Source organism: Trachurus japonicus, chromosome 13 (assembly GCF_045865225.1).
Source record: "Trachurus japonicus isolate A0001 chromosome 13, Traja_1.0".
NCBI classification, from domain to species: Eukaryota; Metazoa; Chordata; class Actinopteri; order Carangiformes; family Carangidae; genus Trachurus; species Trachurus japonicus.
The window spans coordinates 26,862,856-26,890,277 of record NC_140919.1 but is presented as its reverse complement, the minus strand read 5'-3'; the positions used below and the strand labels follow the sequence as shown (position 1 = coordinate 26,890,277).

Genomic DNA, 27,422 nt, shown 5'->3' with positions numbered 1-27,422 from the left:
AACATTATTATAATTTATTATTATATTATTATTATATGTAATTTATAGTAATTTAACATATTGAAATCTTATTTGCCATGCTCATCTTTCTAATTGCCTTCCACTCAAAACATCATTCATTACATCAAACTGTTAGTGTTGACCTGGCAGTGTTTAGTTTTATCTTGTTCAAACTGGAACACAACCTTATCTGTTACTGTGAATGTTCAATCAGTCAATAGAAAACAGATCTAAACAAATGTAATTATTGTTGCATTCATGAAAGTTAGAAGATAGCCTACATTCAAAAGTGTTTCATTCCATATTTAGTAGTAGTATTGTCGATGGGTTTTTTGCAAAAGGGGTCCCCAGCCAGAAGCTAATGCTATTCATGGGTCCTTGGCATGGAAAAGTTTGGGAACCCCTGCAGCAGCAACAGTAGATCTGATGTAGAATAAACTCAGGTTGTTGTAAACAAGGGTGAAAGTAAGCAGGTACGGTCCAGTACTAGGGCCACTAAAAGATTCAGTGGCAGACTGCAGTACAAGGAAAGCAGGAGAGCGGCTGCCTGCTAAAGCCGACATTCAGAACCAGCCAATGCTGCACTTAGGCCAGAAAATAGGTCTGAAAGATCTGCTGTTTCACACATAGGCTACTATAGTGAAAATGATACATTGTCTAATTTCCAGCCAGCCCAAAGTTCAAGTGGGCCGACCTAAACACTGCCTGTGTGAAAACACCACTTTGCCAGTTTATTAATTGCTTTTAACTCATTCCCAATTACTTCTGAACCGCCTGTGCTGTGTTTTGGTCCATGCTGGATCGAGACTTGCCCTGAAATCTCCCTCAGGGCTCTTGCCCTGCTTCTCTCCCCTTACCCTGGGAAAGAGTCTGGTGGTCTCCTATGAACCCAGCCTTTCACCTTATACCTTTTTTTATGATTATTATTTATTTTTTACAATATGTAGCGAAGTTGAAAGAAAAATCTTTTGGTTAGGGTATACATTGTTTCTCCCCTGTTTGTAAACTGTGTCACTGTCCTGAAGAAGGCATTACTGCTCTGCTCATCCCATGACAGAGTTTCTATAGTAGGAGTTGATATAGTAGGTATGTGCTCCTATCATAAATAACACAATAACAAACTTGACTTCAATCCCATAAACCCTGTGCATGCAAACAATTATAATTGCAGTGCCAATAACAACACAACAAATACATCAAGTTATAATATTGTTTAGAACTTCTGCATAGCCTATTATGATTTGATGATGCTTATATTACTTTTTTTTTTTTTTAATCTAACCTATAAGTATAATTTTACACACGTTCGAAATGTAATTGATTCATTCATTATAATGAACTGTGGGATGTAAATTGAACTAACAGATGGGGGCCTTTAAACGAACGTCAAAAAAAGTTACCTTGATTACATGATTAGAAGTCACATGACTACCAATACAACCAATAGAAATGAAACTGAAATTAAACCAAGACAAAATGTATTACTCACACAAAACCACAGGAGGGCAGAGTTCTCACAGCACACACACAATGCAGCAATACACAGAAGTTCCTGCACGATGAACAATCCCTTCTGCTGCTGGCGTTGTGCAGTTGTTCAGTGTTGTACCAGCAGGTGGCGGAAGAATCGATCAATTAAAAAGACTGGTGAGTAAACATCTTTAAACCGCATGTGTTCGTTGTATTGCCTGTTTCATAGCTGTATAAGTTGACAGGGTTTCAGAAAAAGAGGTTCACTCTTCATTTCGTTTCTGTGCTTGAGGGCTTTTTTCATTCTAGGAGATGGGGGGGGGGGGGCTTAGAAGGTGGGGCTTAGAGGAGGGGCGGTGCTTACGGTGTTTGAACTTGAACTTAACACACGCACACACACACAGCTGTTCTGTGTCCAAACCCAAGATCCACCTGTGCTTCACTTGAGCGCGTCGACGTCTGCAGGTACAGGTGAGTCCGGCTATTTCGTGGTTAATCAATATTAGAGCAGCTGCGCCGCAGATGTTAAGGCAAATTGAACCATCTCACATAAATTCAGCTGTTTTCAGTGAGTACTTAATGTTTGTGCAAGTGGTTCAGTTCTTATGAACCCAGCCTACAAATACTGTACTCAATACTATTACAGTCCTGAGGGGACTTAATGTGTGTTTGTTTGAAATCTTTTGCCAGGTCCAGGTAATTAATAATAATGATTCAGTCAAATCAAGAAAGAAAAAATGAATTTTCTTCACAATGTCATTTTCACAGAATGATAAACATTGTTTAGCTACTTTTCAAGTGTTCAGACAGTTACTCAACATTATTGAATGAATTGCAATTAATCTATTGCACTGATCTCCATTTTCCTTGTTATCATTATTTAATGGCCAATATTACCATAAGGTGTGAGAGCGTGTTTGCATGTAGATAGGTAGACCCAACCATGTCTTGATGGACTTTGCTTTGTGCACTGGGGCAGCCATGCTTAATACAGAAACAAACAGCCTTCCCTAAACTGTAAAGTTAAAGCAGAAGTAAGTGATATATTTGTGTTAATATAAGTCTTAAATAGTTATATCTTCCTACAGCAATCACTTACATAGAGTGTTTGGTCTGAAACACGGGTCTGTCAGTCACTCTGCTTTGCTCTGAGCCGAGGAGAAAACATTTATCGTATCCTACAGTTTTTATCCAATGAGGAGAGAGACGCAGCATCAGTTCAAGGGTACTAAGGGGTGCAGGTCAGCCCCTGAGCAACAACCCCGTAGTATTATCCCTCCTTCACCAAACCTTACCGTTGTCACAGTGCTGTCAGGCCGGTAACGTCTTCCCAGCATTCTCCAAAACCCAGATTCATCCTTCAGACTGACAGATAGTTAAGTATCACTCCACGCAATATGTTTCCCCTACTCCACAGTGCAGTGGCAGTGTGCTTTCCACCTTTCCACCTGACACTTGGCATGGTGCTAGATGAGGTAAGGCTTACATCAAGCAGTATAAATCTACAGCCATTTAGTAAACAGAGCTACGCTTCTCAGAAAGTTGCTGTGGTTCCTGAATTCCTTCCATGGCAATAATAGGCTACCATTGACAATTGATCATGTAATAAAGGGAGGGAAGAAATTTCGCAAACTGACTTGTTGCAACAGAAGCGTCCTTCCACGCTTGAATTCAGTGAGTTTCTTAGAAGGACCCATGTTTCACATGAAAGACTGTTTGGCTTAGGTGCTTGCTTTTATACACCTGTGGACTGAATAAAACAGGTGAATTCAGCAACTGTAAGGTGTTGTTTGTCCATACAGTGGAGACAGATAACCTACGATATAAGCCACAGTTTCACTTGAACTTAACTGTGATGATGTTATTCTTGTTGCGTGTGCGTACCTATCTCTTTAGTTCTGTGAGGCGAAGGAGGAGGAGGAGGAGGAAGAGGTGACGGACCATGATGAGGGAAGGGGAGCAGAGGGACGACAAAATCACGCTCATTGCCATGGAAACCAAGCCAGAGAACAACTATGGAAGCATTACTATGGTAAAAGCATTTTGATTGTGACCCAATAATTGACAAACGATTTATTCATACCTTCATTAGTACAAAATTCAGCAGTAAACTTGGATGATCACAACCTGAAAGATTCTGTAAAGGTTAAAATAGGTCAGGGTCTATGTTTCTCTTGAGGGCCCCAAGCATTTACCTGGTTCCCATCTCAGAAAGTTATGTTTGATTTCCATTCAGCTGATGGTTGGGTCAAAGTTTTAAATTTAATCCGATATTTCCTTTTTTTATCTTTAGAAAATATATATTTATTTGCTTTTATCTTTTATTTCAATTATTTCTGAGACGTTGTTTTATGTAACTGGGTGGAAACTGTTAGCCTGAATCCGTCAAAAGGCAAAAATAACATAAGGTTCAGTGTTTGCTTTAGTGTGGCTGCAGCAGGAAACGGGAAGTGTGTGATTAGGTGAGACAGAGCGGCTCCACACAGATTAACACAGGCAGAGTGATGAAACATTAAACAGTAGATGTTGGTGTTTTCTTTGTCTCACTACCAAGACTATCATCAGTCTAATTAACAACAATAGAGGCTCGAAACAGCAGGAAGACTCTAATCTGCACTGGCTGACTGAAAACACAGACTGATAAAGGGAATAAACAACCTTCTGACCCCTGAATGACCAACTTCACTCTTCTGGTTCACTCACCCTGATCCCATCCAGCTGTTCTTGGAGAAACATCTGCATCCGTTTGTCCTCCACCTGCTTAGCAGCTGGTGAACAGTGGAGCATTAAGCCGCTAAAGAGGAGCAGGTGGAGACCAAACACAGAGCTAAAAGAGAAGTTAACCTTTGTTTCCAAAAACAGTCTGAAGATTTGATGTGTTAAAATGTGTAGCACTAAATTTAAAGTGACTTTTGCACCCACATGACTTAACATACATAATGCAGAAATACACATTTCATTCATTCATTCATGATGCAGTAAAAATCCCTTAACTAATATACTGTGACTGCAGCAAAGTCATTTGACCACCAGTGAGTGCTGTGTGAATGCTGAGCCTGATTTTAGCAGATCACATATAAATTGCACTCTCAAGAGTTAACAGTCAGGAGTCGGATGTTACTCTCAGTTCTTAAACATCCTGGGAGCCAGCGTCAAGAGATCATATCACCAGTATCAAGTATATAACTGTGAAGAGACAAGGATCTTAGCTAGTCATATATAAGGAGAGGGGGTGGGAGTTTATAAGTTTTACTTTTCGAATATGTTTTCTATATCTCATGTTTAAATGTTTTGTCTTATTCTCTTTTTTATTATTTTATTTTCATATTCAAAATAAACACTTCAATCAATCGATCGATCAATCAATCAATCAATCAATCAATCAATCAATCAATCAATCAATCAATCAATCAATCAATCAATCAAGAGACAGCAGAGAAAGAAGCTATAACATTAAAAGTCTTAAAGAGTCATAACAGTTCACCTCAGAAAGACTGTGTCACATTCAGTCTTCAGGTGTTGTTTATCATCCAGCTTCCTCAGTCTCCATGACCCAGAATCCATCTAACAGGTGAAATATTTTACCTGTGCTGTTTTTGTTGGGTTTTTTTTATTTCCCAGAATGCACCTGTTGAGCCCCGGGACAGGAATGTGTTCAGAGACGGGTCAACTCGAATTGGTGAGTAGAACAAACACACTGCTGCTGAGTCAACATTAGCGGATAGGACAGGAAGACAAAGAGCAAACAATGAGGAGGAGCAGAGTGATGAGCCATCAGCAAGTGACCTCTGACCTTTAACGCACCTGAGCAGGTGTGGCAGCTGCAGAGTCTGACCTCTGCTCTGTCCACCACACAAGTGTTTCTAATTAAGTGCTCGCTTAGCGTTACTGTGACATCATCGCAGAGCAGCCAATAGCACACGGGCTAGTCTCAGCACTGATGACCTGGTTTGAACGCCATGTTCCTGTTGGGCAGATTTCGTGCTGGTTTGGGAGGAGCCTCGGGGTCCACAGAAGGGGGAGAATGGAGGTGTAAACCCCACCCACATGAAATGGAGGGAAGATTTTCTGAACAGACTGAAACACGCTGGACTGCTGTACGAACAGGTGAGCAAAACATGCACACCTGTAAACACAGCTGAGCTTCAATGAGATGTCCTAAGGTCAGACGTCAAGACAAACAGGAGGGTGTTTGACAAGTGAGGCTGTCAACTGATCAATTCCTCCACATGACCAGGGAATTTCCTTAAGTTAACATTTACACAGACACTTTGGAAGTTTGTGTGACAATACAAGCTGACAAACGTATATCCAAATATGCAGCTGAATGAACCCTTCCCATGGTAAATCACTGTACCACTGGGTCATCAACACTGATGACCCACTGATGACACACGCACACACATGGGCGTCATAGCAGAGAGGTGAAGTCAAATAGAGCTCCTGAACTACGCTCAGAGTTACTGTAAATAAGAGCAGTAAAACCAAGTAAAAAGCCTCAAATACACCTGTTCAACCAGTAGAGCCACATGATCAAACAGGTGACTCATCTTAAGTGCACAATATTCAAAAAACATCACATAATAAAACACTGAGAAGGAAAAAAAAAAAAATGTTAGGGATGTCCCGATACCACTTTTTCACTTCCGATACGATACCGATATTGCAGCCTTCAACATCGGCCCGATACCGATATTGATCCGATATTAGGGGTGGTGAAAAAAAACGATTATTTATATTTTTCAAATTCTAATACAAAGGAGAGTCCTCCTGTTGCTGACTGACAGGCTGCCCCTGTCATGTTCTTCTATGGGACAGACAGTAGTGAGCTTACTTTTGAACTGTAAAATATTAAAAAATAAACCTTATTTACAACTGTTATTGAATTACTGTAGGTACATCAATGTCAAACAAAAGGCAAAATCTTCTTGCTTCAAGGTTTTATTTGTCACTCCAAATTGAAGATTATAGCCTGCCTTACAGAAAAAATGGCATACAATAATAAGAGGAGTAAAGCAATATATTAAGCAGCAATATTTAAGCATCAAAGATGTTTAATCATACCCACATAGTTTGAAACAACGTTCAAAACACACAGCCAGTGTCACAACTAAGCATAAAGCCTGCTAGCTTAATGCTAACGTATAATGTAAAACGCCATAGACAGGCTAACAGAAATTAGCATCGTTAATTTAATGCTGGCTTTAGCACTGTTACTCGCGCCCGGTGTGAACGCACCGTAACACGGCACAACATGTGGACCAGCTGGTTTTCCTCCAGAAGAATCTGACCACCGACCTTTAGAGCAATATAGCGCATTTACCGTTTATTAGCGGGCAAGCGCGACCTGTCCATGCACCTGTGTGTGTGTGTGTGTGTGTGTGTGTGTGTGTCGCACACACGCTGTTGTTGTTGTGATCATGTGATCTCTGCATGCTGGAGCCGGCTGCTCTTCTTCTCTGGCAGGCGGCGCACTACTGCCACCTACTGTGTTGGAGTGTGAACGAGAGTCACCTATTGGTGATTTAATTGTTCCTTCTGTCTCTGTCCACAGAGGGAAGTCCTCCAGACGAAGGTGAGGATTTGTTTTGCCCTCCTCAGTGCTCCGTGGAGCGTCCTGTGCTACTACGCTGAGGAGATCAGTCTGAGAGTCCCTCTGCAGGTAACACACCTCATCCTCCACCTGAACCTCCCAAACCCTGTCCAAGCCCAGACCACAGTCCTCACCTGTGTCTGTTGTGTCCTCCGTTCTCCTGTAGGTGGTCACTGCTCCAGCCATCATCTGGTCTCAGCAGATGCTGTCCAAGCTGTCCCTCCCCAACCCCATGTCCCTCGATGTCCCCAACCCACCACCTGACTACTACACCTGTCAGTTTAAGACCAACAAGCTGCAGAGGTGAGCAGCATCACAAGTTCGCTCGTCCATTATTTCATTTTTTATCTAAACTTTTTCTTTATCTCCTCCGAAATGTAGTGTAAACACAGAAACACTGAAATGGTGAAAGACGTGCGAGTGGCCAGTGTGACAACAGTAAACCCACCTGTCTTCTGTCTGCAGGTTTCTGGGCAGCGACAACCAAGAGACGTTTTTCAAGACAACGCAGAGACACCAGGTGGTAAGTTCAGAAACCTCAGACATATGTGACATGTAAGTGAACACAGGCACGGTAGAGCTTGTTACTTAACATGAGGAAAGTCTCCAGATATGAGGAAAGTAAACTATTAAAGTCGATCACTTTTCCACCGTTTTGGTCGTTTTCTTGTCTCTACAGAACTCCCCCTACAGTTTCATAGTGCATATTTTCTCTGTCGTAAAAACGCACCACTGACCCTGCTCCCTCATGTGCTGCTCCCATGTGTATCTGTTTTCAACGAAGCCTGCGAGAAGGAGGGTAACATAAACAAGAGTTTACGGATTACCAGGCTTGTCATAGCATTGTAAACATAGACTGTAAAAAGAATGGACCTAGCACCCGTGACGTCACCCATTGGTTTTGGGGAGTCTATTTTGTGCCGCTACTACGGGGGTTTGAACTGCGCCATGTTGGATTTTACTTGCCATATTTGGAGAGGTGCGGCGGTTAGCCGGCCGAGAACCCGCCCACTGGCCCTCGAAGCAGCGGTCTCCGGACCTGTCACTCAACGTTTCCGCGCCCTAATTGGCCAGAATTTTAACCTAATAATAGTAAAACGGTAGAGTTTAAAAAAAATTCACCCCCCTCAGAGTGTGTGCAGGGGTAGAAACTATCGGTTGAGACCAAAAAAATAAAATGTACCAGGCTGTAAATATGTTTTTTTAAGCTGTAAAGTCGGCTATTTTAACATGGGGCTCAATTGGAGTTGCTCCCTTCTGGAGCCAGCCCCCAGAGGAAGCCGAGGGGATTGCAGTTTTTTGAACGCGGAAGTGAGCTTCACTTCTCAGACCGACAACTGCCCCCTTGGTCGTAAACCATGTTTTCTTGCGAGACAAGATCTGGGACATCGGGTCAGAGGTGCTGATCTTGCAAGGTTGGTTTTCACGCAGAGACGCTAGGTGGAAGGCAGAGAGCCCCCAAATTATTCAGCTATCACAATTCTGAAGCTGTTTAATTAAGGTAAAAATCTTGCATAGTTCCTTTTTAATGTGTCAACACCAGGACACCTGTGTTCAGAACCTGATGTGATAACTAACTGAACCCATGTACACGTGGGAAATGTTGTCCAGTGTTTGACAGTGGTCAACCCCTACACATAGGGGCCATGTGCATCTGGGAACTCTTGTCATCCAGTGTAACTGCAAGTGTGTGAGTGTGTGTTGTTGTTGTGGGATCTTTGTTCTTTAAAAAGAGAAGATTACTTTGAGTTTTCTGTTCCCAGCTGAATGTCAAAATATTAATCAAATTGAATCTTTTCATTTTGTCATGCACAGCATTTTCTCCTATAACCTACAGAATGGAAAAACAGATAAAAGCCTCCATTTTACATGTGGAGCAGGTGCAGCTTTGTCGTATTGCTATTTTACCAGCAGGAAAATCCACCACATTCAGGAGAGTGTTTTTCAGCTTCACATTTAATAAACCAACCACAGCACCGTGTTGCATTTAAAAACCAGGCACGCTGCTCCTTGGCATGTTGCTGTTATCATGACTCAGCGTTTCACACTGTTAGAATCCATTTGCAGTTAGTTGATAGTTGGCAGAGATCAGAGAGTCCAGTCCCGACTCAGGTAGCAGCTCTGTTCACTGAGGTCTGAGAAGAGCTGAGAGAAACAACACACTGCTCACAGCTCCACAGTAAAGTAGGCTAACAGCTTAGCCTACATCACAACTTTAGAAATATGTAATGGTATACGATGGGATTGGGAAGACTTAACATATCTTCAGTTTGTTATAAAAACCAATGACACCATGACACCTTGTGTAGAACAGGCATATAGAGTGTGTGTCAGCAGCAGCCAATATTAGCAGATAGCCTACTATTTTACAATATGCCCTTAAAACAACAGGGAAATACTGATATCTGGCATCTGGAATATCAGGCAGAGAAGTGGAGACTCTAACCAGGCTCCTATGGAGTGGAGGGTTTCAGAAAGCAGGGTTAACAAACTGAGCTAAAAACCTGAACTTTAGGTTGACTGACCCTGAGTTGTCGAACTCCGAGTTAATTTGACCCTGAGTTAAGCTTGCGCACAAGGAGATGAAAAGCCCTCATCAATGGAACAAAGATAACATGATTCACCATGGCAACAAGCAAAAAAAGCCTTGTCCCTCCTACTTCTCACCAGTGGAGTTAGACGTATTTATGAATGCTGACACAATATGAGCATGTATTCCAAAATTCCTCTTGTTGATGACCAAGACGATATATTAAGCCATAAAAACGATTGACTTGAGTGTTCCACTTAATCAATATTTATTCTGTGTGTGTGTTTGTGCAGGGGCAACTCAACAGGCACACACGACCTTGGCAGCAACTAAAGATGAACTATAAAAACGTAGTTCAGATGGGTGTGGTAGAATTTCATCGCACGCGGTCGTGATGTTGCTTAATCTGCCCCAGTGGCTGATATCAGAATTAAAATTACTTTTTTGATCCCAACAGGGAAATTATTTTGTTACAAATCTTTCGAACAGAAAATGTAACTAGAAAATTCTCCGTTTTTCAGCTGTCCCAACCCGGCTGCCTGTATTTAAGATTGTCTATTTAAAAGCAAGACCTAAATGTCTTTACATACACATAAGTCTCCAGATTTGTGTTTACTGGATATGTTCAAATGTGTCTCCACTGTAACGTGATGGGGATGTGTGTGTAGTCTACGCATGAAATCACACCTGGAAAACAAAATGATTGATAAGTGCATCGAGTCTCTTCATACTACACTGATTATTGATAGACTGATACCTGCTACTCTGTCAAAGTGCTCTCTGATGAATTGCTGGAAACACTTTAAACGTGTAGATGTTTCAGTGACGTTTCTTACAGATAGATGGTTGCTTTGGACACATGCTTGTCATTACCAATGTCATGTGAGTGATCTGAGGGCGGTGCAGAAAAAACATTGAAATAAATACTTATTCAGTAATGATTAAATTCCAATCGAGGTCTAATAAACCTATCCCAAGTCCCAACTGAGATTTTTTGTCGAGTATAGGCTACGTGCTTCAATATCACTTGGTTCTTCCACAAAAAGAGGATGCCATAGTAGATATGGCATACCACTGCTTTCAGTCTGCAGGCTTCAGATAAAGAGGGAGAGACTCAGGGTTGGTTGGAGAAAACCTGCCAGCATTCAGTTTTCACTGAACATGCTTTCTGAAACAGGATCCTGCAGTGAGCAGGGTTTGGGTCTTCACAGACTCCTCCGATTGGCTCAGAGATAGAAACCCGCTAAATCGAATTCCAGGATGTTTCAGTCAACAGGCGGACGCTGCTGGCGGCGACACCTCTTCCTCAAACACTATCTGCAAACAGACACACATCCTCAAACACACACTGTCTGCAAACACACAGAATCTAATAGCACGGACGGTCAGCAAACACTGAAACACAGTTTTTCTGGGGAAAATGTGTGAAAGTTTCCTAGTTACGATGACTGAAGATTTTATGTGGGACTTTTTTTTTGCAGGTCAGACCCTGGGACTTTATTGTTAGGAAGTTAACGCATGAAATCCACACCCAGTACTATTCTGAAATCACCAGGATGCGTCCTATCAAATCAAAGGAGAAAATGCCGACTCATAAAAGAGTCATAAAGGCTGTCAAGATGTCACTCACAGTTTGCCTCTTTCCTCTTTGCTTGGTTTTCCCTTGCCTCTCTTCTCTCCGAAATACATCCTGGTTAATTAAAAATGTAATTAAAAGCGTACTTATACCTTTGTAACAGAGATGCAGCCTCTCCCAGTTGTTAAATATAATGTGCTCCTCATTCTGAAATGTCCAAAATAATGTGGCACAGGACTCAAATCATGTCAACAACTTCATTTTATTTATCGCTCAGTTCACTCCTCTCCACACGTTTGCCTAACAGAAGTATTTTTGGAACTGAAGCAGCTGCCTCAATTTGTGAACCACGTCATCCCAAAGTTGGACAACGGAAAATTGTACAACAATTGGAAATACTGAGAATATTTAAACCATATTAGACATTTTCTTTATGAATAAACATGTCACACAAAATACATTCTGGTAAAGAATTAGCAGGACTGTTTTATACTGTTGTATATTGAAGAAATACCCACCCTTAATATCAAGTTTGTCACTATACAATAAGTACTGTACATTCAACTGACTCGACTCAACATACGTAGTATATGCTTGCTGGATTGGGTTTATGCACAAAAACTAGGTGGTTAGGGATGGAAAACGATACTTTGACAGACTAAGTGGTCATGATTAGTTCAGTATAATAATGACATGGTTTACACACAGTTTAACACTCTTGCATAAAACAAGAAACCTAACTGCTTCATCAACCTACCACAACCTCAGTCACCTCACACTCACATCTCCCTCTGCTCCTGTCATAATTACTTCAGCCACTAGATGTCGCCTAGCAAGAAGACCAAATTATGGCTCATAATGAGCTGCTGAACAATGAACAGTACACAGAGAAAAATAGAAGTACAGAAATGTACTCAAAAGGGTACAAACCCTTGTCGCTCCAGGCTTACCTTTTTTTAGAGACAATTTTGTACCATTTGGGAATATTTATGTGCCTTTTTTACCCCCAAAAGGTAGGCTACACATAGGTACTCTAGAGTACAATAATTGGCCCTATAGGCTACAGTAGGACAGAACTGTACCTTTAAGTAGGGTGAATTCGCCTAATGTGGGACACTTAAGCTTAAATGGGTGTAGGTCTTCCTATAGCAAAAGAAAGTGAATGTAAATGTGGTCTCACACAAGCTGTGATATTGCATGATCAAAATCACATGACATCTCAAATGTCCAATCATAGATTTGGGAGGGAGAGCCTTCAAACCGGAGGCACCCTATGTGAAGACGACCAAAATGCTAGTTACTTAGGGTTTGGACAAAAATAATGTTAAGGCCATAATTTATTTAAAAAAACAAAATTATTGCAATTTTTTGTCAAAATGTGTTTATAATATGTTGATGCATTAAAATATATCTTAATATGGTGTAACCATTCTCAATATTTAGCATTTTGATCAACATTTCTACTGTCCCACTTTAGGAAACATGCCTTCCTAAAGCGGGACAGGTGGTTTTTCCTAATGTGGGACAGTGCTTTTCCAGGTAAAACCAATAGGTTGAACAATAACAATGGTTGTTTACATGGTTTTATTGTTATAATGCATTGTTTTGAATATTTTACAACAAAAGAAAATTATATTTATTAACTGGAAGTGGTCATAATACTGTTAAATGGGTAAATGGCTCTGATTTTTTTTCTTTCTTGTTTCTAAATCCTGTCTTTTTTGATAATGTTCATGAAAAATGTTGTATTTAGAAGTAATCAAAGGATAGCACATTGCTGATTAATTAAATGGAATGTATTTCAGATCACAGTGGCAAAAAAGAGTAAGGCAATGAGACAAAATCAGGGAAAGAAAACATGGGAAAAGAAAGGAAAATAATCAAGCAAGTGAACTCAACCAGTGGAAAAAAGACAGGATGAGGGGAGACATTACTGAATATAGGGAGATCACTGAGGATGGTGGTGTCCCACAATTGAAGTTGTTGACTAGGGCTTGGAATGACCCTAAGTCCACTCTTTAGCGCAGGGTAAAAGGTCACCTCCACCACACAATTGGTAGAAAACCATTAATACTATAGAAGATGAAGCAGAACTAGGACAATAAGTGATATTATTGAACACTGGTTTGCAATCTAGCATTTATCATGTAAATTAAGATGACTTTTAAACAGACTTTTTAGTGTCCCACATTAGGAGCATGACTGTCCCACATTAGGGAACGGAGATTGCCGCAAAAAACTTTGCAATCAGAGTTGAAATATGTATGGTATTTCTTTTAGGAGTGTGATATCAGAATTTTCTCTTTGGATTCCATTAGATCACAACCTAAGGATTTCAGAATGGTACAGGATGTAGATTGAAAGTGTTTGCTTCATATCGCAATATACACCAGAAGTCTAAATTGCAAAAAATGTCCCACATTAGGCAAATTCACCCCCTTCTGTACCCCTATTTTTCTCTGTGTATGGGCTCTTGTTTTTACTGGAGGACAGTCCTCACTCTCCATGTTTTCATACAATATTACTGATTTGTAATGTATCAACAGTCTGTTGTGAATTTATATCTGGATTAAACATGTTTAAAACAATACCATGTCAAGAGGTGTTTTACAAAACATTAAAAATACAAATGCTGCAACTGTTAGACTTAGTAAATACAGAGAAGCTGCTGCTTTGACCACAGTCAACGCTCCACACCTGAGGTCACCTGCAGCTCACATCACCTGTCAGGTCAAAATCAGGCCAAGTCAAACTGGTTCACACCTGTTGCTTCCTGTTTGAACACTTCTCCACCCTATAATCAATGATTGGACTTTTGAGACTGGTGTGATTTTGATCACATTTGATCATAGTTTAATTTATTTTACTTTGTCTGAGGAAGTCCTACATTAGGTGGAGCTTAGCTGTCCCACATTATGGCAACAACATTTCATCTCTACGTGTGTGTTATCATTCTACATATCACAACAATGATCTTACTGACAGGAACAGCTGGAAAATACATGACCAGTTAGACTAAATCAAGATGAATGTTACGATTTAGTGATTTAAATTACATTTCAGAAAAGTCTTGATTCCAAACTCAGATCCACTTTAAACCCTTTGAAATATGAAACTTGCGGGGCGGTGCGTGGCGCAGTGGTTAAGGCGGCTGCCCCATGCAGAGGCTACAGTCCTCGACGCAGGCGTCCCCAGTTCGAATCCCGCATCGGGCAGACCTTTCCTGCATGTCATTCCCCCTCTCTCTGCCTCCCTCTTTCCTGTCTATCTCACTATCTGCTATCAAATAAAGGCAAAAACGCCCCAAAAATATACTTTAAAAAAAAGAAATATGAAACTTGCCATTAGGCCTACACTGTAAGATTAACATTTCTTTTTTTCTCAACAATTAAACATTTGTGTGCACAACACATCATCTATTGTTATAGGCTAAAGCTTATTTTTGAAATAATAATTATTAGTAGTACTATAATTACTGCTAAATTTAAACAAATTGTAAGTATGACCAGTCTCACATGTGATTACAATTCCTCTCTGATTCAAGTTTAATACAGATAACCAGTTTCCTGTCTTAAATAAGTGTCGTAGCTCCTTGGAAACCTCAGGGAAATCACCAAGGAAAGACACATTGAGTCAAAGTATTAGCATCAGGTCACAGGGTTTGGTGGACCAGAGGAGACATGAGGACCTGATCTAAAGTCAGTGTGTCTGTCTTTCCAGCTGTATGAGATTCTGGCCAGGACTCCATACGGGTCATCCAAGAAAGGACAGGTGGGGATCGACCGCCTGCTGAACGAGCAGGTCTTCACTGCTGCCTACCCTCTGCATGAGGTGAGTTCCTCCAACACTCAGATCTGTGCCCGAGAGCACTTTGACACCACTGAGACACTCTCAGTACTGTTTCCATGGAGATGAAGATTATGATCAACTATCTGTAACCGCCTCTTCACACTTAATTAACATAGGTTTTCATAAGACCACAAAGGTATCCAAACCGACAGTCAGGCTCATTTATATTGTGTGTTTAAAGGGTGGGTTTCAGCTGCCGACCAGCCCAGTGCCACCTGAGTCTTTGAGCCTGCGACAGATACTGTACGGCTACTGGGCCCAGTGGTCCCGCTGGAAATGCTACCAACCTCTGGATCACATCAGGCAGTACTTTGGAGAGAAGATAGCCCTTTATTTTGCCTGGCTCGGTAACTATAGCAACAATACTACTAATGAAATACTGACATTTGTCAGCTCTTTCAACACTGACTGTTTCTCAAGTTCATTAAAAACATATGGCTTTTTGTGGTAGCTGCTGACTGCTGGTATTTATGGTAAATGTCTGGCTTTAGGTTTTCATGGTAACATTACCAGGAGGTTGCTTTGGTAGCTCTCTGGCTACATGTTTCTGTAATAACTGTACTGGACTATAGGTCTGCATAGTATCTGTGTCTGACTACAGGTTTCTACAACGGCTGGCTGTTGCCAGCATCTCTTGTGGGGACGATCGTCTTCCTGTTCGGGTTTTGGCTCATGGCCACTGATGTTCCAGCGTAAGTATAAACTGTGTCCAACATGCTAATATGTCTGATCATGACCTCACAGTGATGATCACCTTTGATGTAGGAAGGAGGTGTGTGACAGTGGAAACGACTTCGCCATGTGTCCAATCTGTAACATCTGCCTCCACTGGAACTATTCCAGCATCTGCATCACATACAAGGTTGTACCTGTCTTCATCTGCCTGTCTGTCAAACCACCTACCTATTTCTCTGTCCACCTGTCTGTCCCTCTGTACACCTACCTGTGTCTCTGACCATCTGTCTGTCTCTCTGTACACCTACCTGTGTCCCTGACCACCTGTCCGTGCCTGTCTCTCTGTACACCTACCTGTGTCTCTGACCACCTGTCTGTCTCTCTGTACACCTTTCTGTCTCTCTTCAGGCGGGTGTCCTGTTTGATAATGGAGGAACAGTGTTCCTCAGTGTCTTCATGTCCCTGTGGGCCGTCACCTTCCTGGAGTACTGGAAGAGAACCTGTTCAGCTCTTTCTCACCGCTGGAACTGCTCCGACTTCGAGGACATTGAGGTTCCTGTCTCACTCCCTTCTCACATCTGTCTCAGAACATGAAATAATCAAAGGACTGAACTGTGAACCAGTGTGTATAAAGAATGAAGCACAGTATATGAGGGTTTAGCTTATTTTCCATGTAGTGTACAGTTTATCTATCTATAATCCAAAGTTTGATCGCTGTGCGAACCCTCACCATCCTCCACAGGAGCGGCCTCGTCCAGAGTTCACAACCATGGCACCGATGACTGTGAGGAACCCAGTGACTGGAGCAGAGGAACCTTACTTTCCTGATAAGACACGACTCAACAGAACGCTGACAGGCTGTATGGCCATCATCATCATGGTGAGTCGCCTGACTCCTGACTCTGACTCTCTGGCTGCAGGTCTGTGGGGGGTTACAGTTAACTCATTTTAAAATGAGTAGCCTACGGTATGTTAAATGACTACTTCCTAACTGGAGCATACATCTGGGCATGGATATCAGTATGTGTGTACACACTGCAGGTGAGATATGTACAGTAATGACCACAGTGTAATGGACATACAATAGGCTCTATGCCGAGGGTCACATGACCAAACCGGAAACTGGGTAACTCCACTTCCGCTTAGATTCTGACAAGCACACCGCGCGGTAAAAACAAATCAAACCCACTTCATTTTTCCACGATTTTGTTGTTGCTCTTCCCAGCATGGCACAACAACTTTTTTATTCACAATGCCTGCAGGAATTACCCAATCTGAGCATGTCCGACGTCCATCGAATCATATCTAAAGCTCCTACCACGACAATGGACGAGGGTTTATAAAACGTTAATAGTTGTGCTAATGCTAACTCTCGCTGTCTGTAACTTACTGCCAGGTTATAGACTACTTGTTCCCTGCAAATTCTCAGGATTGATTACTGGCTGAGTTAATCTGTTTTTATGAGCCTGTCATCGGTTCACTGCTATTCCAACATGGAAATAAACATTTAAGACTTCCACTGCTTATTTTCCTCATATGTAATGTAGCCTATAATGAAAAAAAACATCTTGTGGACATGGTAAAAAGGTTAAAAGCTCTAAAAAATGCCTTCTCTATATTTCTGTATACTTTGCAATTACCAGTTTGAAAAAAAGATTACACAAAGGAATGAAATATGAAGTTTATTCAACAATGTCCATTGTTAACATAAAAAAAAAAAATTTAATATACAACTTGTAACCTCCTTGTATGACGTCGGTCTGAAGTTTTTTCTTTTAATATTGTGAATCCACTTCTTTCTTTGGTCCACATCCTTGGGGAATGAATGGAAACTGACAGAGCTGTTGAATCTCCCTGACATAGGGCATTCAGGAACACAGCAAAAGCTGTGGTTGCTAGCACTTTGCCTTCTTTTCCCTGTCTTTACTCGACATTTTTCAAACATAAAACATAAAAGCGATAAAAAAACATTATACATTACATACAACATAAAAGAGACTAAGAACGCGTAGAAGTAGCTGGCTGTGGTCTGTTTGATTTGTTTTTACTGCGCGTTGTGCTTGTCAGAATCTAAGCAGAAGTGGAGTTACCCGGTTTCCAGTTTGGTCATGTGACCCTCGGCATAGAGCCTATAGGGCAGATCCATGCAGTGTAGACAGTGATATGAACATGACACACATGTGGAAACTAACTGCAACTTCTGTGAAAAACGAAGTAGGACTTCTCGCTGGTTTTTTACTGACGAAAAAAACACTATCACAGTACAATAACATGACTACTAACAGGACATAAACAATCTCAGACTTACGGTGGCCCTGAAGTGCAAAACACAACGGCAAATCAGACAACAACGGCAAAAGGGAAAACACAACACAAAAAGAGAAAACACAACGGCAAAAGAGAAAACACAACACAAAAAGAGAAAACACAACACAAAAAGAGAAAACACAACACAAAAAGAGAAAACACAACGGCAAAAGAGAAAACACAACACAAAAAGAGAAAACACAACGGCAAAAGAGAAAACACAACACAAAAAGAGAAAACACAACGGCAAAAGAGAAAACACAACGGCAAAAGAGAAAACACAACGGCAAAAGAGAAAACACAACACAAAAAGAGAAAACACAACGGCAAAAGAGAAAACACAACACAAAAAGAGAAAACACAACACAAAAAGAGAAAACACAACGGCAAAAGAGAAAACACAACACAAAAAGAGAAAACACAACGGCAAAAGAGAAAACACAACGTCAAAAGAGGAAACACAACACAAAAAGAGAAAACACAACACAAAAAGAGAAAACACAACGGCAAAAGAGAAAACACAACACAAAAAGAGAAAACACAACGGCAAATCAGAAAACACAACAACAAAACAGAAAACACAACGACAAATTACTAAACAACGGCAAATCAGAAAACACAAAAGCAAAACATTTTGGGCAATACATAGTGGCCTCTGTGCTAGTTTTTTTTTCTTTTTTACTTTCTTTATTAAACATGTAGAACAAATACAATGACATTTCTGTCCATATGTGCAAATCAAATCACAGTGAAAAAAAAATCACACCTCCTGCATTACATAGGAAATCAAACTATTTTCTATAAAGGCTGAGTGGCCTCTGTGCTAGTCCCGCTTGTCTGTCGCGCTGGCGGTGTTGTCTTTCTGGTTCAAAGCACGGACCAGTTCTTTTGTCCAATCAGGACGATCCATGTCGCCCGAGGGTACCTACCTTTTCCGGTTTGGTTGATGTCGTTGTGTTTTCTCTTTTTGTGTTGTGTTTTCTCTTTTGCCGTTGTGTTTTCTCTTTTGCCGTTGTGTTTTCTCTTTTTGTGTTGTGTTTTCTCTTTTTGTGTTGTGTTTTCTCTTTTTGTGTTGTGTTTTCTCTTTTGCCGTTGTGTTTTCTCTTTTGTCGTTGTTGTCTGATTTGCCGTTGTGTTTTGCACTTCAGGGCCACCACACAGACTAATCTAACTTCTTCCAACTGTTTACCAACTGACACTTTCTTCTTCTATTGTTCGAACTTTGACCTCCTCTCAACTGACATGTAAACAAACAGAACGCCCCTTATGGTTTAAATGTGCAACATATCAGTTATAATCATGCATGGAATTAACTTACTTTTACTCAGTATTTTAATATTATCTATCTAATATATCTATCATGTAATAGAATCTATAAATAAATAATGATTTCTAAATAATAATGAACAAGGATACAACAACACGTGTTTTAATCTAAACTATATCTAAATTAATATATCTATTATTAATAACATCTATTGATATCAAAACAGAGAAAGTGAGTTGGGAAGTGACTCATATGAACACAATTACACGTAAATGCATACATTGTCTCTGATGTTGCCTGACTGACTCCTACCAGCACAGGCTACAAAGCTGTTCAGTTGTGGTTATGGCGCTTCTTGCTCTCTGAGATGCCACCCACTACAAGAGTTACTTCTGCCCCCTTGCATGCATTGCATTCCTCTTAGGGCACAAATTATACAAAATACACATCCCCACAATGAAAAATAAACCATTAATGCTGTGTAAATCAACAGGGTAAAGTTAATCTTCCTGTTTCCTACTGTATGTGCAGATTACTGTGGTGTTGATGTTCCTCATCGCCATCATCCTGTATCGTGCCATCCTCACCATCATCATCTACAACTCTCAGGACAGCTTCCTCAGCCTCTCTGTGAGTACATGTCATGACATAAATTATAGATTTAATCAACTGATAGATTTAATAAATTAAAATGTAATCTTTTTTTTTTTTTTTTTAATTTTCTCCTTTTCCTGTGTGTGTGTGTGTGTGTGTGTTTTCAGGCCCAAAAGATAGCTAGTATAACAGGATCAGTGTTGAACCTGTTGGTGATCCTTATGTTGTCCAGGGTTTACACTGCGCTGGCCCACGTCCTCACTCGCTGGGGTGAGTCACATTTTTGTTCATCTTCACCCTCCTCATCCTCAGTTTTAGCCTTACATGATTTAGAATTTTTAATTATATGATTTTCAATTTTAGTCAATTTAGACACTAATTAGTTTATTTAGTCACTTATTAGTTTATGTCAGTTTATGTAACCTTGAACATGACTTTATAGGATAATACAAGATTTTTTTATTGCACATTTTCTACATAGTAGCCTCGTAAACCAGCCGCTCCCGGAAATGCAAGTCATTTCATTTCTGAGGGAGAGTCTGGCCTCATCCTCGTTGTAAGCGTTTGGCCTGAAACCCTCAGAAGGCCGAGCCTGTGATTGACACAGCACGTTGGCCAGTCAGGGACCGACTGGTGCAAAGCCCCGTCACTACACTAACTTGCTGATTGGCTGAATGGGGTTGTCTGTTAACGCTACTACCAAAGATATTAAACCATCTTTGCTACTACTCCCACCTAGCTCCCTCCCACCCCAAACGCTTACAGGGGGAATGAGGCCAGACTCTCCCCAGAAATGAAATGAAATGCATTTCTGCGAGAGGCTGGTTTACGAGGCTATCTACATAGAGGTTTTTCATTTAGCTTTCTTCCACAAAAAACTGTTGAAAACTGAAATGCAGTATTTCTGTGTTTAGGGTCTAGGTAGGGGGTCAGTGAGTTTCTGTCTTGAAATTCATATGAAACTATCAACAGACAGCCCATAGTTATTGACAAATACCTTTAACAAAACCTTTGAGTATTTTTTTCTGTAGAAGCAGTTGTAAAAAAACAAAAACAAAACAGAGAAACAGAGAAAAATATAAAAGTCATTGCTTGAAACACATCTGCACAGAGTGAACATGCTAAAAAAATGTGTGGGGAAATGAACTGCTCTAAGAGCTGCACTGAGAGAGATGAGAACAGTATTTGTCTTAAAGGATTCAACAGGTGAAACAAATCAGTGTCTGAATGCACTGTGTGGATTTATTGTGTCTATTATATGTTGTAGGTGATATACAGACATTTCTCTTTGTTTCTGTCAGAGATGCATCGCACTCAGAGTAAATATGAAGACATGTTCATCCTCAAAGTTTTCATCTTCCAGTTTGTCAACTTCTACTCATCTCCAGTTTACATTGCATTCTTCAAAGGCAGGTGAGAACCAATCAGAGCAGGCCTCTCAGCTTCATCCCAAGAGGCTTTTTTATTGACCTAACCAACACCAACTTGTCTATTATTTCTAACCTTCCTTTTATTTTCTAATCCTGTCTCTTTTTTTGTTTCTTCTTTATGTATGTGGTTGATCTGACTGATTCTCAGTTTTCATTTTCAAAATAAAACTGATCAAACTACAACCCTCGGTCAGGGCCACAGGCTGTAAATAAAGAAAGACATGATGAAAACAACCAGAAGTTTGTATAGCAAACTCTGTACAATGTTGGAGATCTCAAAGAGCTCGGATTTGTCAGGCTGTAATTGTTGGAACTGTGTAGAGATCCAACATAAAATCATCACATAAACAAAATGCTACATAGATAATGTTTGTGTGTTTGTTTGTTTATTTGTTTGTCTCTGTTCAGGTTTGTCGGTTATCCTGGACACTACAATACTCTGTTTGGAGTTCGAAACGAAGACGTGAGTCTAAAGATCTTTATAATGAATTTATAGATGGTTTATGATAATGTTATTAATTTAGTTGGTTATTAATATGAAAGGACAATCATACACAAGTTACTGATGCAGGCAAGATCAAGTTAATGCTTTCTGCTCATTATCATCATCTTACTAATGCATTACTGCCACTTCATATTGACTTTACAATAAGGCTCCTCTCATCAGTTACGTGTGATAGCAAATAAATGGTTGTAAACTGAAATGAAGAAATATGAGAATGATAATGGGGAAAATTCAGCTCAGTGATCAGCAGGCCACAGTTCGGTGTAAGCAGTTCACAAGGTAAATAAAGGTCAACAAAGGTCACCAGAGAGCTTATAAATCCCAAACTACACAAATCTGGTATATGGTAGAAAGATCCAGTACCTCTAGCTCTAGTTTTTAGCTCTGCTCTTAACAATAATGATAATATTGATATTTCAATGAATCATGTTAATCGCAGCTATATAGATTATATATTTTTTTTTTACAATTCAAAGAATCATGTCCAACCCTCCTGTAACTATGTAAATGTACTTCTTCTGTTATCTACTGGTCCTCCATTTTTATGGACTTTTTATGTTAATTGTTGTATTGTTTTGGGGACTACGGATGTAATTTAGCACATGTGCTAAATCCGGTGTATTTACTGTGGGTACTCTAGCACTCACTGTCCATTAATATGCATTGTCCCGACTAAATAAACAAATAAAGTAGAAGTAAAGATCAGCCTGGTGCAGTGATTTCCTGTTTTACTGATGTTTAGGGCGAGGCCATGTGTCATTGGTCATTTTCGCCTTTGTATTTGTTTGAGCAGCAATAGAAGTTTATTTCTGTGTCTTTTTGTCAGTGTGGAGCAGGTGGATGTTTGATTGAACTGGCTCAGGAGCTGCTGGTCATCATGGTGGGAAAACAGCTGATCAATAACGCCCAGGAGTTCATCCTCCCGTAAACACACACACACACAAACGCACACAATCATGTGACATATTTAACAGAAGATGTCAGAGCATATCATTTTTCTCATAAACTGAAGGCTCATTATTTGGCAGGAAGTTGAAGACATGGTGGCAAAAGAGGAGGCTGAGTAAGCGACTGAGGGAGGTCAAGAAGGAGGAAGGAGAGCAGACTCAGAGGGAGGGGCAGCAGCAGGAGCAGGAGGGGGAGGAGCTCTCTCCCTGGGAGGCAGACTACCAGCTGCTTGTCTGTGAGGGACTCTTCAGCGAGTACCTGGAGATGGGTGAGTCTGGTCTAGCCGATGCTCCTGGACCTGTTTCTCGTAAATGTGACCCACGACTCTTCACTGTGACTTCTCCTCTTCCTCCTCTCAGTGATTCAGTTTGGTTTCATCACCATCTTCGTGGCGGCGTGTCCTCTTGCTCCTCTCTTTGCTCTCATTAACAACTGGATTGAGGTTCGACTGGATGCTCAGAAGTTTGTGACCGAGTATCGCCGACCGGTGGTGGAGCGAGCTCAAGACATAGGCATCTGGCTCCCCATCCTGCAGTTCATCACACATGCTGCTGTCCTCAGCAACGTAAGACCAAACCCACATGTCTGTCTATGTGAGGACAGTTTTTCCCCCTCCTCAAAGAGCTTTGTAACGCGGTCTTGACTTCTTAGGCTTTCCTCATTGCCTTCACCTCGTCCTTCCTGCCCCGCCTCTACTATCGCTACACCAAAGACAGATCGCTCAGCGGCTTCATCAACTTCACTCTGGCAATATCACCACACGACTACAACCAAAACCACACACCCTGCTGGTAGGCAACATTACCACACAACTGCAGCCTGTTGCTAAAGAAGCTGAACAAGGTCTACAGCCTGTCCAATGACTCACAACACATCTGCTGCAGGTTCTCACAACACAACAGAGGTGTTTCCAAAAGTCATTAAACAGGCCTGAATCTGACTGGGACTTGTTCAATGCCCACCTGCGACAAGTCTAAAATTGTTTCATTGTCAAAGCAGGTTCATCACTTTTTTATTCAGCTATTTTTTAAGTTAATTTGATCCACAGAGAGACAGGAAAAGACAATAAGGGATTAGGAATACGCCTTCATGGCGCCCCCTGTTGTCTTCTGAAAACATGTTTGTGTAGCTGCATGTGTTGTGAATTGTTGTAGCACATGTCAAGTTGATAAAGATGTTTTCTGAATTTGCAGCACATTTGTGTCTTTGAATGTGTTCTCTTAATTTGCAGTGCTTTGGGCTCTTAACACCATCTGTAATACTGCAGGTGTTACAGTGGTTATTAGTCTGGTGGAACCAATCACAGCACAGTTTGAAAGAGTTTGTCCCACCACAGCGGAGGTGATTTGTTTGATGACATTGTTTTCCCTCTCTGCAGGTATAGAGGTTTCAGGGATGAAAGTGGTGAATACACACCTGAGTACTATCACTTGCTGGCTGTACGACTCAGTTTTGTCATCATCTTTGAGGTCAGTTTCTCTCACACATCAGGTTAATTAGTAGAAGATTGTTTTCAAAATGTTTTTGGTGATACTTTTGGTTCTCCCCCCCCTGTCACAAATAGTATTGGTGATACTTTGGTCATTTACTGACTGAGAAATCGTTCATTGATTAAGAAAGCTTCAGGTCTGGATCCTGGTGAGTTTCAGGTGTGACTGGTGAAGGTTTTCCTGTCTTTCTCCCTCAGCATGTTGTCTTCTTTATCGGCCGCCTGATTGACATGATGGTTCCTGACATTCCTGAGGAGGTGGAGATGAAGATGAGGAGGGAGCACTATATGGCTAAAGAGGCACTGGCTGAGAACCAGGTATGGTGAAACGGACCAAAGTTAATAGACACACAGTCACATACACACACACACACGTATGTATAGTGATAATTTGGTACAACATTATCTCTAGTTGGAGGTGTATCTGTACAAGTGATCAAGTTCATCACAGTGTATCTTAGGACACATAAGCTCTATCCCAATTCATGGGTTGCACCCTTCAGAGGATGTGGTCTATGAAGGGAGCCCTTTGTCGTTGCCATGTGGCTATAAAGCTGAAAATACTCTAGATGAAGCTAAGGGATAAATATTGGATTGTATAGGTGGGTCATTTTTTAGTGAGTGGGTAAGACCTGATCAGAATCTACTGCAGAAAATGTACACACTATTCATGAGTACGCCACACAACCCCATGTCAAAAAACTTTCTGTTATAACAGTGTAATCCTCAGGCTCAGTGCAGGTGATGTTTGTTCTCACAAAATAAACTTGAAACATTTATTTAACGCACAGCAGTGCCTGACGGACGCGTTTCAGCCCTTGGCTTTCTTCAGCGAGCTCACGCTGAAGAAAGCCAACGTCAGGCACTGCTGTGCGTTAAATAAATGTTTCAAGTTTATTTTGTGAATGCTGCCATTTCAGTTTTCATTGTTTCGATTTTTGAGCCGGCACCCAGTTTTACCTTTACAAAAGAGTCGAGCACGCCATTCCCTTTGTTCTCTTCAGGTGATGTTTGTTGCCATATTATTTAATTTCTAGCACACAATCAGTCTTCAGATAGCTTGGCCCATGAGGGAACCACTTGTTGGAGCCATTGTTGTCCAGGAAAATAAGGAGTCAAATCAGTCGGTCTTAAAATGCAGCCTTTTCAGGATCTGAATCCTCAGTGGGGACACTGTTATACTTTCAGTTAGATGTTGGTTTCCAGTCTTGTCTTCTGTGCTTTCAGGCACTGGGGAAAACCATTATTCCTGGCGATACGAACACCAGCAACCTGCGACAGCGTGGCTCTAAACCTTCACCACCACCACAGAGCGAGTCCCCCCCACCCAACCTGGAGGAGATCCCAGAGGAAACTCACACAAAAGACAGCTGATGAGTTGACACCCAAGTGGATTCCTGGATGTCAACCCACTACCTCAGTATCTAAATCTGAAATGGCTGATCAACCTCACTGACAGAATGACTAAACCACTGTGAGACCTCTGTACACTCTGTAAGAACTTCCATAAACTGTGAGCAAGATGTGAATCTACAAGACAATTGCTAGATCTAACAATAGAAGATTAATGCGTGGTATGTAGAGGTGCTACCAAACATCTGCTGTACTTGAACATGATCTACAAGAGTGCTAAACCTCTACTGTACATGAGCCTTTCAAGGAATTTATTCTTGGCCAGACTGAACATTAATTTACCAACTTGTCTGTCCTCTGACTGTCATTAAGATTTATTCATCTACACTGTTACAGTTTTTAGTTTGTCTTTCTCAACAGATTAGAATTTCTCATCCATTTGTGCAAACACTGTTTTAGGAAAAGAGTAAAGAACAATTCTCTACAAATCTGGACAAAATTCACTTGTGTATGTCTCGCTGATCAAAACTGATTAGTTGATTCAAATGAAATTGCCTAACTCACAGCTTATAAACATTCTTTCATTGTCTGAGCATCACCTGCAAAGTGATCAATTCGATTATTAAAATCTGTCATACTACATACATGTATACACTACAAATATCTATGATGTGTTTGTGATGCCTGCTACAGTAAATATGTCATTGCAATAGAGTTTTAATGTACCATGAAACTGTTATGACAAATGCACTTGCAGTTTATATTATGTTAAGACTGTTTCAAGACACAGTGTAAAAGTCATCTGCATGAAAAATAGGTTCAACAAATATCCCTGGCCAGTTTCTTATATTTTGATGATATTTTATATTTGTACATACAGCAGAATTTTAAACAAATATGTTGTTCATTTATGCATGTTGCTGATAATTTGTGGAGAAGGACGAAAGGTGAATATATTGTGAAAATAAATATCTTATAGAGGTCCAGTGACTGAGTTTGTTCATTTATCCTCATCAGATCAACTGTTCTTGTTGGAGAATCCTTCACAGATCTTTCCAGACATGAGGCTTGAAATTGAAACCAAACAGTTCAGTATTGGTTTCATCAGGCTGGAAGACTGTCTTGTCTTTTAGTCTCAGATCATGTAGTTTAGGTACCATTTAGGAGAGGCTTTGTCTTGACACTCTGCCATGAAGCCAAGATAATGGTTGATCTTCTGGATGTTTATCCATCTCCACACAGGATCTCTGGAGCTCAGCTGGAGAGAGCATCTGATTGGTCATTGGTCTGGCTCCAGCTCTAGAGGAGTCAGGGTGTTCCAAACTTCTTAGTTTCAGAAAGACGAAGGCCTCTCTTCTTCTCAAGAACCTAAAATGCAACAGAACAATTTTTGAGCCTTTGCACAATCCTATCCACTAAGTACAGAGATATCACTGAAGTGGGCTGAACCAGCGCCTCCTTGCTGCTCCCAGGTCAAGACTGCATGACTGCAGTCTCACTTCATATCTCACCCTCCACCCTCTGGAATCACCCCACTCTCTGCTTACTTTCCTTTTTCTGACAAAAACTTACATGTAAACACGTGGCTGCAGATGTAAGACAGCAGAGCTGTAATATCTTTGAGACCTGTGACAAAGTCCTTCTAGGCTGCCTGTGATTACATTAGTTGCCAGATTTTGATTTCAATGGTCTGTCAACTCACCCTTGCATAGCCTACTTTATTTTCACTGGTGAAGTTGCTGTCAACTGTGCAGCCCACCAGTGGTTCAGTCTGAAAACCACTTTCAACCCTGCCTCCTAAAAAATTACATTTCTTTACATTTAAACTGCAACAGC

General features: G+C 40.8%; 1 protein-coding gene across 1 annotated transcript; it reads left to right on the top strand.

Annotated features, from left to right (window-relative positions):
* Positions 1–1,832: 1,832 nt before the first annotated feature.
* Positions 1,833–26,575, top strand: ano7 (anoctamin 7). Its single transcript, XM_085795623.1, has 24 exons — positions 1,833–1,941; positions 3,367–3,502; positions 5,092–5,149; positions 5,447–5,577; positions 7,025–7,132; positions 7,230–7,366; positions 7,529–7,586; positions 14,890–15,000; positions 15,200–15,365; positions 15,620–15,710; positions 15,784–15,880; positions 16,102–16,245; positions 16,436–16,573; positions 19,799–19,897; positions 20,029–20,131; positions 21,163–21,274; positions 21,700–21,754; positions 22,623–22,720; positions 22,825–23,012; positions 23,104–23,309; positions 23,396–23,535; positions 24,123–24,213; positions 24,432–24,551; positions 25,461–26,575. Exons 2-24 carry the CDS (start codon positions 3,413–3,415, stop codon positions 25,605–25,607), a joined length of 2,688 nt encoding a protein of 895 aa, XP_085651749.1. The 5' UTR covers positions 1,833–1,941; positions 3,367–3,412; the 3' UTR covers positions 25,608–26,575.
* Positions 26,576–27,422: the final 847 nt, after the last annotated feature.

Coding starts and splice junctions, on each gene's coding strand:
- ano7 (XM_085795623.1), top strand. CDS start 3,413: ATGATGAGGGAAGGGGAGCAGAGGGACGACAAAATCACGCTCATTGCC. Junction 16,246..16,435: donor CCGACTTCGAGGACATTGAG/GTTCCTGTCTCA, acceptor CATCCTCCACAG/GAGCGGCCTCGTCCAGAGTT. Junction 21,755..22,622: donor TTGGAGTTCGAAACGAAGAC/GTGAGTCTAAAG, acceptor TCTTTTTGTCAG/TGTGGAGCAGGTGGATGTTT.